The sequence below is a fragment of the Ochotona princeps genome, chromosome 10 (genome assembly GCF_030435755.1).
Source record: "Ochotona princeps isolate mOchPri1 chromosome 10, mOchPri1.hap1, whole genome shotgun sequence".
NCBI lineage: Eukaryota > Metazoa > Chordata > Mammalia > Lagomorpha > Ochotonidae > Ochotona > Ochotona princeps.
This window is the reverse complement of record NC_080841.1, coordinates 4676175-4691134: the sequence shown is the minus strand read 5'-3', so window position 1 is coordinate 4691134 and position 14960 is coordinate 4676175. Positions and strand designations below refer to the sequence as shown.

Here is a 14960-nt window from a genome sequence, read left to right as displayed (position 1 = left end):
TTGTAGTGTGTGACATATGGGTGTCTTTTTTCTTCTTTATTTTTTGATAAGTTTAAATAAATTTCAAATATAATCTACACATGTAAATTTTACCTTGAGAAAAAAAATGCACTTTGGGGTGAGAGAAAAATCCAGGGTGTGATAATAAAAAATTAATCTGTTTTTGAATGTGGAGTAAGAAAACCCTGTCAATTAAAAAATGGGGGAAAATGTATTTTCTCCTTACAACATATAATGAAATAGTCAAAATGTTGGCAACAGGGCAGAAAGGACCAGAAACATAAAGTAAAAAATTCTTCATGCAAGCTCTTTCATCCCATGGCAACTAGCTTTGACAGTGTGCCCTGGGATTGGTATTCATACATGCCAATCAAAGTCTCAGAGGCCATCACATACTCTATGGCAATGCATCCTCAGGAATGTGAAAAAGATGGTAAAAGACTGAAAGCTGGAAGAGCTGTTCATTTTTTGAAGTGTGCAGGATGAATCTTTCCACAGTGCCCTGGTTTTGCAAGCTCTGCTTTTAGCCTGGGGTCTGTTTATTTCATTCTTGTTTTCTCCTTATGATTTGGAAACACAATTAGAGCTTACAGTGAGGGATGGCTTGGCACAAGGGGTTATGCTTTGTTTTTGGGGAAGAAAATATAATTTTCCATCCAAATAGAGTATATATTTTATGTACTTGACATTAGATAGATAAAAATAGAGCAAGTGGACATTCACAAGATGGCAGAATAGGGTAAGAACATATTTACCAGATGGAGAAATATTAGCCAGTGTGAAGCAGAGAGGGCACATTCCAGGAAATAGGAGAGGGCAGAACAACAGCAGCGGGGTACCTGGAGACTGACAGACACAGGAAAGTGGTGGACACAACAGTGCATTGTTGCAGTGACAGATAGCCCAGCAGCATTCAGTGAACCTCAATCTGAATCGCACAGTCAGCCAGAACTACATCAGCAACCAGGTGGGAAGGGACGTTCACTGAGAGCTCAGGAGGTGAATCCAAAGAAATGCCCATCCTGCTGGTCTGTTTGATTTGATCAGGAGCAGAGACAGAGCAACAGATCCCAGATGGGCAGTGCGGGAACAGCCCAGTCTGCTCCATAGAGCCATATGGGGAAACATTTTGTTTAAGCAGGCAAAGGCCATGGACAGTACTGCACATGCATTGAACTGGGAGTGAACTCATTTCTGGCTCAGTGTACTGCAACAATGTGGCATCCTACAGGTTCCACTCAAGAAGGTCTGGGTAGCTCTCAGACGTGATGGCTAGCAGATCAAGAACTCTAGTAGTGGCACATCAGGTGCTATTTTGTACAGTGTGGAAAAACTTTAAGACTTCAGGGACAACAGTGAGCTGCACATGCATTGAGCTCAGGGAGAACTCGCTGAGTTAAGTGCATTATACTGGTCCCACAGGAAAATAATACCCACTATGGCATTGTACAGGTCAAAATAGGTTTGTGTGGTCCTTAGAGATAACAGCCAACAGATTCCAGCAACAATCTAGCTTTATAGGACAGCTGGTGTCTCCCCAATCCTGGGACCTACTCCAACCAAAAGTGGGAGAAAGGTTGTACAGACAACAGTACAGACTCAACATGGTATCACAGGAGGTAGAGAGTGGCGATCCAGGAGCTGAGGCTAGGGAGACCATGATGGAAATCTAACATAAGAACCTAGACCTGGATTTGCTAGAGGTTGTGGCACAAGTCACTGCAAACAAAGAGCCGTGTACCAACTGCAATAAGGAAAATCAAACTGTAGATCTGTGAGTGACAGAACTTAGAAACCTGCCTCAAGGAGAAGAATCTGATAACCAGAAGCACAGTGACCAAGAGCAAAAGAAAAGATAGAAGCACAATGAATATTACTGAAGATTCCCCTGCAAAGAAGCAAAAACCTTTGCCAACCTCAAAGTTAACTGAGGAAGACATCGAGAAAATGGGGATACAGAATTCAAAACACTTGTTATAAAATTTCTTATCAACAATGAGAAGCATGTAAAGCAGTCATTCAAGGGACTCAAGGAATATGTCATACTGGAAATGAATCAAATGGAAGCTGATATATCAGAAATGAAGAATGCCATGGAGCAAATTAAAAGTACAGTGGAAAGTCTCCAAAAATAGAATGAAGGAGGCAAAAGAAATAACCTCAAAATTAGAAGATATTTCCTGTCACCAGGGGGAAGCAAAAAACTGGGAGCAGAGCTGGATCAGGCTAAAAAAATATTCAAGATTTGAAAGACACTAATAAAAGGCCAAATAGAAGGCCGAATAGAAGCTGCAGAAAGAGAAGTTGGGTTTACAGATGTATTTAATGAAATAGTAAGTAAAAAGTTGCCTAATCTAGAGAAAGGATTGGGAAACAACATCCAGGAGAGGCACAGAACTCCCAACAGAGTTGACCAAAAGCAGTCTTCACTACAACACATGATAATCAAGCTCTCTTCAGTTGAACATAAGAAAAAGATTCTTAAATGTGCATGTGAAAAAAATCAACTGAGACATAAAGGAACACCAGTTCAACTCGCAGGAGATGTCTCACAGGAAATTCTACAGGCAAGAAGTGAATGGAGTGACATATTCCAGATTCTGACAACAAAAAATTGTCGGCCCAGGATAATGTACCCATCAAAACGTTCCTTTGTCTTTGAAAATGAAATAAAATTTTTCCACAGTAAAGAAAATTTGAAAGAATTTGCCTCTTCCAAACCTGCCCTACAAAGGACACTTAAAGATGTGCTTTTGAGAGAGAAAAGGAATAGCACCAACCAAAACCAAAAGCAAATGCGAAGAACATCCCAGTAAAATGACAACAGAAGACCAAATGAATGAACAACCTATGTTAAAATGACAGGACCAAATTTCCACCCATTCATATAAACCTTGAAAGTAAATGGCTTAACTTCATCAATCCAATGTCGTGGATTAGCAGACTGGATTAAGAAGCAAAACCCATCTATTTGTTGCCTACAGGAGACAAATTTCACCAAGAAAGATCAGCATAAACTATATCTCACAGATCTTGATTTTTTTGTTAGTTTTTTTCTCTTCAACATACTTTTTTCTGATTCAATTTTTCAAAGACTCATAGATCGTAGCATAGCATCATTTTCTTCAAGAAGGTTCTTGATTTTCATTTTTTTTCAGTGACACAGTCATTCAGTAGCATGTTATTTAATTTCATGGTGTTGTAAATTTCCATTTTTCTTCCTAGTGTTGATTTTGTTTTGTGACTTTTGATTTAAGGGGATGTATAGTAACTGTGTAATGGAGACTATCATATCCAGGATACAATGTAGTATGCATCTCTCCTTCTAAACAAAGATGAACTCCCAATGAAACTATTTACTGTATCTTGACAGTAGGATGCTGGACCCTCTGCCATTGTCCATGCCTGCAATGATGGACATATGACAATGTATGAAGAACTATACTACAGCAATGATATAGGGGAACTCAGTGGGGGGAGTAATTGTGGAGGAGATAAGGGAAATGCCAGGGCCTATGGAACTGTATCATAAAATATTAAAAAATAGAGCAAGTGACAGAATCAATCAAGGAGAGGGAAAGAGAAGGAATAATTGAAACTGCAAAGTACAAATTAAAACAGAAAGAGAACAATTGGAGAAAGAATGAGCGGAAAGAAACCAAGGAAGTGTGAAGAGAGAAGGAGAGCTTAGGCAAGAAACCTTTCAGTGAAATCATCAGTAACAAATAGCAAACAATATTTACACATAGCAAGTCAGTAATATTAATCCCTGCATTGTGAGATTAAACATTAAAATCTTTAAGCAATCTACTTTTTAAATCAGAAAATGGGGAGAGTGCAAGTTTTTCAAATGCACAGGTACAGTTCATGGAGTGCCTAAAAGCATCATGTCTCTCTTACTTCATGAGCCTCTGGCATAGTGCTGGGAGAGTCATGCAGAGAATGTGAATCTGTCTGGAGGAACCACAGTGTTGATGCAGAGAATCAAGCCTCCTCTTGTGTGCCAGATCTCCAAGGGGATAGGTGACGTCCAAGTCCCAGTAGGAGATGTCTCCAACTACTCAAGCACCTTCCACCTACACACAAAACTGCTACAGACATTTGTAGAGTGAGCCAGAGAAAGGGAGACCCTCTCTTTTTCAGTTTCTTCTCCTCAACATCGCCGTACTTAGCTTTCATTCTGACTTTGAAATAAACATTTTTTTTTTCAAAGAAAGTATCATCAATCAAACATAGATTAGTAGACTGGATTAAAAAACAAATCCCATCTGTCTGTTGCCGACAGGAGACAAATCTCACCAAGAAAGATCAGAGGAAATTTTATCTCATGGATTTTGATGCTTTCGTTTTTATTTTCATTTCTTTACTAGCTCATAGGTCATAAAGTAACATAACTTTCTTTTAGAAGATTCTTGATTTTTTTTTAAAAAAATATTTATTTATTTTTATTGGAAAGTCAGATATCCAGAGAGGAGGAGAGACAGAGAGGAAGATCTTCCATTCTATAATTCACTCCCCAAGTGGAGACAATGGCCAGAGCTGAGCTGAGCAAGGAGCCAGGAGCTGCTTCTGGGTCTCCCACACGGGTGCAGGGACCCAAGGCTTTCAGCCATCCTCTTTTGCTTTTCCCAGGCCACAAGCAGGGAGCTGGATGGGAAGTGGGGCTACCAGGACACAAACTGGAAGCCAGATGGGATCCTGGCATGTACAAGAAAAGGACTTTTGCCACTAGGCTACCAAGCCGAGCCTAATTCTTGCTTTTCATTTCTTCAACAGTGCATTAGTCATTCAGTACCATGTTATTTCACTTCATAGCATTGTAAATTTCTTTTTTTTCTTCCTGTTGTTGATTTTATTTTGTGGTTTTTCACTTAAGGGGATGCATAGTAGCTGTGTAATGGAGACTGTCATATCCAGGTGTGAGGATACAATGCCGTATGCATCTCTACTTCCAAATCAAAGATGGACTCTCAATGAGCCTGCTATCTATATCTTGACACTAGGATGCTCGTCTCCTGCATTGTCCATGCCTGCAATGGTGGACTTACGACTGTTTATAAAAAACTATACAATTGTAATAATATAGGGAAAGTCAATGTGTGGGGGGGATTTGGAGAAGGGGATAAGAGAAATCCTAGGGCCTATAGAACTGTATCATAGCTAATTATTATTATTATTATTATTATTATTATTATTATTATTATTATAAATGGAGGGGAAAGGAAGCTCTGGTATGAGTTGTCATGGACAGTTTTATGCTGCTGTAACAAAAAACCTCAGAATGGTTCACCTATACTGAGTATACTGGGTAGATACTCGTTGACTCCTGGTTCCAGAGCCTGGGAAGTCCCAGATTGAGCTGCAATATGATGAGTGCCTTCTTTTTGTGCCATGGCAGAAAGTAAAGGGGAGTGTGCAATACTGAACCAAGTTGTTCCTGTTAAAAAGAATCCCCATGGCAGCAGAATTAATTCACTGATGGGGTAGTGTTCCCATGACCCAGACATTTGGTCTACGTCCCGCCTTGACACACCAGGGATCCACAGATAGCGCGGGAACTTATGTGGATACACTCAAACCATGATACAAATCTAACAGGGTTTAGTAGCCCACTAAGCTTTTTATTTTTTTTTTCACTGTGAGAAATAATTAAGATGAAATGAAATGTACTGTGTTTTAGTTTGTCCATTCCTTCCAGGGCTGTAGATCTGTTTAGCAATTAGAGAAACAGTGCAGAAAGTCTTCTCTGTATGTTTCATTGTGTAAAATCAGAGATTATGTTGCATTACGAGACCTGTGACTTGGGCGCTAGGACTTCCTGAACACGTTCAATGTCCACTTCAGCAATTTTGCTTCACATAAAAATACAAAATGTTCCTGTGGTAGACCTACTTTATTCAATATTCAATAAATCAGAAAGGACTCTTATCTCCTAGTATTTTGTTAAGCATTGGATGTGTGTCTATGAGCAAAACAAACAGGATTCTGCAATCTTTGTATTGTATGTATTATATGCAGATCACCTAAAACAGCAGCAATCTATCAAATCCAATGGATTGGGTACAATGTATAGGTGTCACACACAATTTAAAATAAAAACCAAAGATGGATAAAAAATTGAGTATCTGTTGTGATTCGGAGACTGTATAAAATGTTTGAATACATTGTGCTTAGTGTCTGGACCTTGATTTATTTTTCACAGAAGCTGATAAATGTGGAGACTGCTATATCCATTCTTCCCGTGAGGCTACTTCAGACCCTTCAGCCTGAGGACCTGTTCCCACAGTCATGCCGCTAGCTTGAGAATGCCACATAGTCAAAGCAAAGACTTATCTGATTAAAGACTATTTTAATTATTTGGCTGAGCTCTTTCAATACCCGGAAATTTTCAAAAATGTGAGAAAATAAGTTAGATCTTAAATTGCATTGTCTCTAGACTGCTAAGAAAAAATACTAATGATGAGTTAAACACATTAAATGAACACACTCAGCCTTTACTGAAAGAGCTTATTGGTTTTGATGGCATGTTTCCCAGTGTCTCCTTGAGTAGAAAAATTTCCCCTCAATAGATACTTCTTTCAATGCTGATATCAATATGTAGCATCTCCATATATTGACAGCAATTTACATATGTTTTATTTCACTTTTCTTTTACTCTCTGTCGGGAATTCCCAGAATGCTACAGCTTTGTGCCCCCGAATGAACAACCATGTGCATGCTCTGGATCTACTCTAGGTATTAATGATAAAATCCATTTTATTACCTATTGCTGGTTACCATTTTAAGATGACAACAACCCTCTGAATGAAGGTAGCACTCAGCTCCCACATAGACTAACAAGACGGCACTGCCGTTTCAGATGGCATCCCATGTATCGGGATGCAGTATTGTGGTTTGAATTGAGTGTCTCCATATTTACCTCTGTCTAATATTGTGGCTTATGCGATGATGAATGTGTACTTATGCACCATGCTGAAATTTAATTTCGTTTGAACTAATGACTCAACATATGACAACCAAGTTTGGAGCTAAGGCTTACTGTATTTCAGTGCACACAAAAAATATACTGACTGTGGATTTGGTTTGTATTTCTAGAACCTCCACCTACTGGCTCACTCGCATCCAGTCTTTCCTCTACTGCAATGAGAATGGCCTCCTGGGAAGCTTTTCCGAAGAGACTCACTCATGCACCTGTCCCAGTGACCAGGTGGTCTGCACAGCGTTCCTGCCCTGTACGGTGGGTGATGCCTCCGCCTGCCTAACCTGTGCACCAGATAACCGAACCCGCTGCGGCACCTGCAACACAGGCTATATGCTGAGCCAGGGCCTGTGTAAGCCGGAAGTTGCTGAGTCCACGGACCACTATATTGGTTTTGAGACTGACCTGCAAGACCTCGAGATGAAATACCTTTTGCAGAAAACAGACAGACGCATAGAAGTGCACGCCATTTTCATCAGCAACGACATGCGCCTCAATAGCTGGTTTGACCCTTCCTGGCGTAAGCGAATGCTCCTCACCTTGAAGAGCAACAAGTACAAGTCGAGCCTGGTGCACATGATCCTGGGCCTTTCTTTGCAGATCTGCCTGACAAAAAACAGCACTTTGGAGCCAGTGCTGGCTGTTTACATCAATCCTTTCGGCGGCAGCCACTCCGAGAGCTGGTTTATGCCTGTGAGTGAAAACAGCTTTCCAGACTGGGAGCGGACTAAGCTGGACCTGCCGCTGCAGTGCTACAACTGGACCCTGACTCTGGGGAACAAGTGGAAGACGTTTTTTGAGACAGTGCACATCTACCTGAGGAGCCGCATCAAATCCAGTGGCCCCAACGGCAACGAAAGCATTTACTATGAGCCTCTGGAGTTTATTGATCCTTCCCGGAACCTGGGCTACATGAAAATCAACAACATTCAAGTGTTTGGCTATAGCATGCACTTTGACCCTGAGGCGATTCGGGACTTGATTTTGCAACTGGACTACCCCTACACTCAGGGATCCCAGGACTCAGCACTTTTGCAGCTCCTCGAGATAAGAGACCGTGTAAATAAACTGTCCCCACCAGGCCAACGGCGCCTCGACCTGTTCTCTTGCTTGCTTCGTCACAGACTCAAGCTGTCTACCAGTGAGGTGGTGAGGATCCAATCTGCTCTCCAGGCGTTCAATGCCAAATTGCCAAACACCATGGATTACGACACGACCAAATTATGTAGTTAACCGTCAATGTCAAGCACAACCCAAAACCTTGAAGGAGTTTTTACAGTGCTTTTGTGGAACAGTTTATGTTTGGAAGAGTAAATTTAAATTGTCTTTTCAATATCTGTCTTATATCAGTGGATAACATTGGATGGCAATTTACACACATGAACTTGCTGACAATGAATATATTATACTGCAGTTTTGGTTTATGAATGAAATAAATACTGACACCAGTCTAGAAGACATTCTACTTTTTACAATAAATTTCGTTTGTAATTTTATATGTTCCGTGGCAATGCTTTTGTGCGTTACATCCTAGAGGGAACATAAAAAGATACCAATAAAATTTTGTAGCTGAACAGTTATTAAAAAGAAGTGCTGTGGGATTCCTTTTTTTCCATGAAATGAGTTCTATTTTGATATAGTTTGTCATAACCTGGGGAAAATTCACCAGGATTTTTTAGTGGGAACATCTGAAAGCCTCTTTCAATTATCTTCATGGAAAAATCTGCCCAGGTAGGATGCTCAGTTATCAGTTGTGTTCTGACGGTTAACAGCGTAAAGGGACAGTCGCATATTTATGACCTGTGCTTAACGCCATCCCAGTGACATGATCATTATCAAAATAAACAGAGAAAGTAACCCCCCCACTAAATAGCAGGACATTTCAGAACATTGATTAAAAAAAACACATGTGATTGTAAAACCTAGCACAGAGAAACTAAACCACTAATCTCTTTAGCAGTGTGGTTTGGCATCCATTCTGCCTTCTAATAGCCAGTTATCAGCATTCTCTGCAAAGATATGTTCATTTCAACTCCTGAAAATCTAGCAATTCCAGCACTTTACCAAAATTATAATCCAATAGTATAAAATAGTCCTCAAATAACTATTCAAATGTAAATAGATTCTGTTTTCATTCTCATAAATCTACTACTGAAAGGTATTTTAATGAGAGAATTCTTTCGATATAAAGCCAATTTAACTTCAAACGTCTGGTTTGAAAGTTGAATTCACATATTACTATTAGTGTAATACTAGATACGTAACTTGTCATTTTTTCTATAAACTTAAATTTCATTCTCGCTTAAGTTACATGGTTGGATCTATTCAACATGTTTATGGCAGTTGTACCTTCTGTCTAAATATTTTGTATTTTCCATACATTATCTAAACAGTATTTAACCAAATGCACTGCCTAACTTTCCTATGGAGGTCCTGCAACCATTTTTCGGGGCACAAGGAAAGGATCACACAACATGCATGAGAAAGTGAGGCAGATGACAATCACTACACAGACATTCTGTGTTCTTGGACTGTTAGTCCTCAGTTGCAAAGAGTTTAAGGGTACACTCACAGTGCAGGCTGAGAACACGTCCCTAAGCTTCCAAAATCAACACATGTTTTGTTCACTTAGTATCCTATTATACCTGAAATTGTAAGTTATCAACCATTGCGAATGATTCACATTCCTTGTCATTCTGGCATTGTTGCACACGTCTTCTTCATTTAATTCTGAAAATACCACCTGTTAGCGAATCGTTATTACCTCTTGGTGGAAAAAGAAAAATTCTGAGTGAACTGTCCAATTTCTTAGCATTGCAGGCCAAGAAGTTGAAAGGCCACAATTCTAGTTCAGATAATTCCAGAAGGAATCCTCTTTCGTTGCATTGCTGATTTCTAAATGAACTATTCTATTTTTTTGTATTAAAATTCATTGCACCCAAAGGCAAAATCAGTTAATGTTATAAAATACATATATGCTCAGGGGTACACCTGAAAACCAGTATTTATTACCCATGATCAGACATCTACAGTAATCAAATTTACAGAACAGAGACAATGTGTTTTGAGAGATTGAGATGTAAATATCAGATACATCTTGAGGGCCATTCTTGGTAGAATCTTGGAAGCCAAAAGCAGCCCTACATCAAAAATACCTGAGTAGCATGATTGGACTTAGAAAACTGAAAGTAGTGATTTCACTATACCCTGACCAGCATGTGGGAGAAAAGATCCTATTGCCACAGAAAAGACAGCACTTAAATATAAGTTTTATCATGGAACTTCTTGTGACCAGCAGGTGTTGACACAAAATTCTCCTTGGCTAGGATAAGGTGGTCTCGCTTCCAACTGTGTTGGTAGTACCTGTTGATGAGATTTTTATAACTCTAATTCCTCTCTAGGTATAGAAAGAAGTGCACTTTTCTCAGTATGTTGTTTGAGATTATATGAATACAATATATACAAATGCACTCAGCAAATTCCAAAGTGTTATGCAGATTTAAAGGATAAATATGTAATACACTGACCTATTTTACAATACTTGTATCACATTATCAGCTATTAGGTAGTATCCAGAAAGAAATAGCCAACATCATAATCTAATAAACTGTATGAGAAATACATATCACATAAACATTTTTATGAAATGACCTATAATAAAGTATATATATATGCAAACTTTTTTCTCATTGTTAATTAAGAAATTTGATAATCCTTAATGAAGATAACTTTGCTGTCAAAATGCTGTGTAAAATAAAAGATAATATGAACGTGTGAAATTACACTTTAAAAATTAGGTGCTCAACTTCTTTTTTTATATTTCTTTATATTCCTAAATCATGACACTAAATTCATCAAAAAACAACAAACTCAGCAGATCCTGGAATGTCAGTGACATAAAATTTCAAATGCTATATAGTCTCCATTTTATGTAGGAGCTTAAAATTCAATAAAAACAAGAACATTGATTACAGAGGGTTTCGTGGGATCAAAGAATTTTGAGCATACAGTCTCCACCTCTCTCTGACTGCTCTGGTGTGTGATAAATGCCATTATTTAACTTGCTATTCATGGAATCTCAACTTGTTTAGTAAGCTGAGTTACAGTAATATGCTCAGTTTCAACTCAGAAAGAATGCTAAGACATGATAATCCTAAATGTGCTTAAATATGGAAAGGAGGTGTGCAGTTGGGTTTTCCATCAAATCATTAGGATGACATTTGAATTTTGGAAGTAGAGACCAATTCAACGAGAGCCCAGTGACTATCGTCCCTGCTACATTTCAGTGAATGTATTCCGTCCCCTTCACATGCACAGAATTTACACTGCACTCGGTCACTATCATCTCTACTACACTTCAATGAACATCTGCCCTCTCCACACGTACAGAATTTACACTTACATACCCAGGCTCCTCTCTTCAGAAAACTTCAAAAAGCAGAATTTAATCATTCCAAAATAATTCAAATATTTAGTTAACACAACCTAGCGAGCAATCTTTATAAATGTCTCCATTTCTTTTACATGAAAGTAACATTAGCTATTTTAATGAACTATGAATAGATGATGAATTGGAATATCCGTGTCAAATCGTTGATGCTTAGGACATGACAGCCAACTGTGGTAAATTAGTACGTGAAATACAACTGAAGCAAGATGTTGAAATTCTCTTGATTGCTAGTAAGCAGGTTAACTAACATGTGACTAAGCTACTATTTTATCTTTTGGCCATATAGCATGGCTATTGTATGATAAAGGTGGTACATAACATAATTATATATATATATATATATATATATATATATATATATATATATATATATATGCAGACTACTACGTGCCAGTAAATTCCTGTTCTGGAGGTAAAAATATGAATTTACAGGTAGCATGGTGATTATATCACAGGTATCTGAATAATCTACCCTTGCAACTAGCATTTTTGTAGAATCTTGAAAGACTGTCAAAAATGCAAAATGGAAGAAATAAGGCCCTTAAAATGCTCTCTAATAATAACAAAGAACATCACCTCAAATGCCAGTGATAAGTAAGTAATATGTATATACTATAAAGCAAAACACTAAAATCAATTGCATCATTTTAGAAAGTATTTTAATGATATGTTCTATGTCCTTGATTTTAAAAGCATTCTGTTTGCTTTTTGTAATAAGATGTCCAGGATTTTTAAGTATACTCATTTAAAAAGGAAAAATAAGCAACAAAACCTGTCTGTAAAATCAATATAATATTCGCTGATGTAAATAATATATTTAGCAGTGTGGATTCTAACAAAGTTCACATAAAAACTCTAATGAAATGACACTAACATTTTTTTTCTCTGTATACTACCAAAAAACAAATTTTCATGGAGATAAAAAGGTTTCAATTTTTATAGGAAAAACTGGATTTTTTTTTACAGCTTAATATATTTGCCATCATAAAATAGGAAAGCCTTAACAAATGATACAACCATGAAGTAAGTTACGATGATATTAACTAAAATATATAATACATAAACTTTACTTTAAGATGAGTGTTTGGCTTACCAATAAAGATGACTGCTGAGATGCCCATACCAACCCACACTTCCTGATTCCAACTGCTGGCCGTGCAGAAGCAGCAGTGATGGACGAAGTACTTGTGTCCCTACTGTCTACACAAGAGACTTGGACTCAGTTCTCAGCTCCTGGCTGTTGTAGGCATTTTGGGAGTGAACCATCAAACAGAAGCCTTCTCTTTCTCTCTCTCTCTCTCTCTGTCTCTCTCTTTCCTCTCTTTTCTCTCTCTCTAACTAATAAATAACAAAGGGGGAAAAGTAAATTATTACAAAAAGTGCAAAACTGAACTGATAGTTTTCAAAGTGTATATTATATTATTAGAAGCTTAGTATAGTTTATCCAGGCTGGAGTACTTGGTTTTCTATTTTGAAAAGTTGATGTAAGAATAAGATTTGTATTTTAAAAGCAACAGGAAACAAAACAGATTCCAGTGGCTTGGGAAGTTAACAGAAGCAGTAATTAAGCATATGGCTGTGAACTGGGGAGATCTTGGTGTGCAATGGTTGACTTCTAGAATGGGGCAGATTGAGAGAAACATCATGTAGCCCACAAATGCAAGCCACATATGAAATCTCAAATCTTCTTGTAGTCGCATTTTTTATAAAGTGGAAGAATACTTTAAAATCTATTTTGATTAAACTAAAAGTTCTAATATTATAATTTTAAATGTAATCAAAATGAAGCATTAATAGAATTATATGTATTTTGGGGCCTACTCTTGGGAAGACAGTGTATATTTTACACTTGTCCCTGTCTCAGTTTGGACTGGCCACAGTTCAAAGGACTCAGTATTCACATGTGGCCCCTGGAAACCACTCTGACAGTGAAACTCGAGGCTGTGACAAGTGCTCCTCTGGTCTCTCTCACCTGAGGGCTGCACCTGCTCAGGCACTTGCCCAGGTGGAGACTCTCCTCCCGTCTGAGTCAACTTTCTGTCTGCACTTTGCGGTTCCGTTTATATATTTTCAATATTGTTACTGCATATTTTATATTTTAAGACCCCATCTTCATTTCCTGTGTGATGGGTGAAACTCAGATGTTTTAGGAAAATTGTGTTGATTTCAACTTTATTCTTCTCTGTTCTGCAACCCACATATCCTCCATTACTGCAGTGTTGATAATACATCCTCCATTAACTGAAGCTTGATAATTGGCTCTGCTTTCTAATTTCTACTTCATGTTTGGGCCCTGATGATTGCTTCTGCTTTGCAACCTGCTAGTTTGATTAAAAATGATAGTGATTTACTTACTCTGCCAATTTCATGCATTTATTATGGAGATTTTTTAAAAATTGGTGATGTTATTATGTTGATGAAAATTCATAATTTATATTTTTCATCTAATTCTTAATATTTCTTCTGATCCCTACTCTGCAAGGTATTAGCATGAATGTTGAAAATGCAAACTTTTATAATATAAGCCTGTTATACGTCTCTTTACTAAATATGGATCTAATCTGTTAATGAACATTTTTTAAATGCAATCCTAGGCTATTACTCTACCCTCAACTTCCACTGTACTTCTTGTTCTTTGAAATAAGTCTATATGAAAGGAGACACCATGTTCTATGATGCTCCCATGTTTTTTCTTATGCAGTAATTTGTTTTCTATCTAAAATATTTATTTATACTCCACCCTTGATTTCTTACCCCAAATACTGCTGCTACTATTACTACTGCCCTTTATCATTAATGAATCAAATGGAGGTTTACATTATTTAAACTTATTTTTGTCTTCCCAATATTAAAATGTACCATTCCCTTATACATCGCAATCATAGCAAGGTGAATATATTAACAAAGCCTTTTGGATTTTATATTATTTAGTTAATTCACACATGTATTCCTGGACTCAAATTTCTAAAAGTCAGAAAATACATACATTTGTATATTTTGGTTAAAATGTTACGTATGTAATAGTCAACAAGCCTTAGGTCAGAAGTCCCAGTACCCAGCATTTTGTGGTGGCTTGGTGAATGAATGTTATAGAAAGGTGGTTCTACAAACAATGTTTTTAAGTGCAATGTTTTAGCCTGCATACTACTTACGTTATGTCAGTTTTTGTATGGTTAAAATTGTGGGAAGTTGCAATCTACCCAGTTCTCAACACTGTAAAATGAGAGGTAATTCTTAGTTCGACACCATTGAGTTACACATATAGCACTTGTCTCATTATTTCTATAGTGCACTACTGAGTCCACCAGAAGAGCTCAACATCATTCGCTTGAGACATGGAGTTTACAATAAGCATCATAGCTTAAACATCTATTTTTGCATAAATTAGAAAAACATTGTCTTAGACAGCAATCCATACAGTACTACAGGAACAAAAAGATGGAGAAGAAATGTTATCTTCAGGTTTTAATCTTTTGGATGACTGATATTTCATAAATTGCATGGATGCTCTGCAGAGAGTGATAAATGTTT

The 14960-nt window shown here is 37.6% G+C and overlaps 1 protein-coding gene across 2 annotated transcripts in view; it reads left to right on the top strand.

The window, feature by feature from the left end:
* The window catches only part of BRINP3 (BMP/retinoic acid inducible neural specific 3), a 402242-nt gene extending 393767 nt beyond the window's left edge, over positions 1–8475 (top strand). For both annotated transcript variants that reach the window (XM_004578813.2, XM_058669710.1), the window contains one exon: positions 7096–8475. In XM_004578813.2, the coding sequence (XP_004578870.2) occupies positions 7096–8212 (1117 nt within the window). In that variant the 3' untranslated portion in view covers positions 8213–8475. The remainder of the gene's footprint in view (positions 1–7095) is intronic.
* Positions 8476–14960: the final 6485 nt, after the last annotated feature.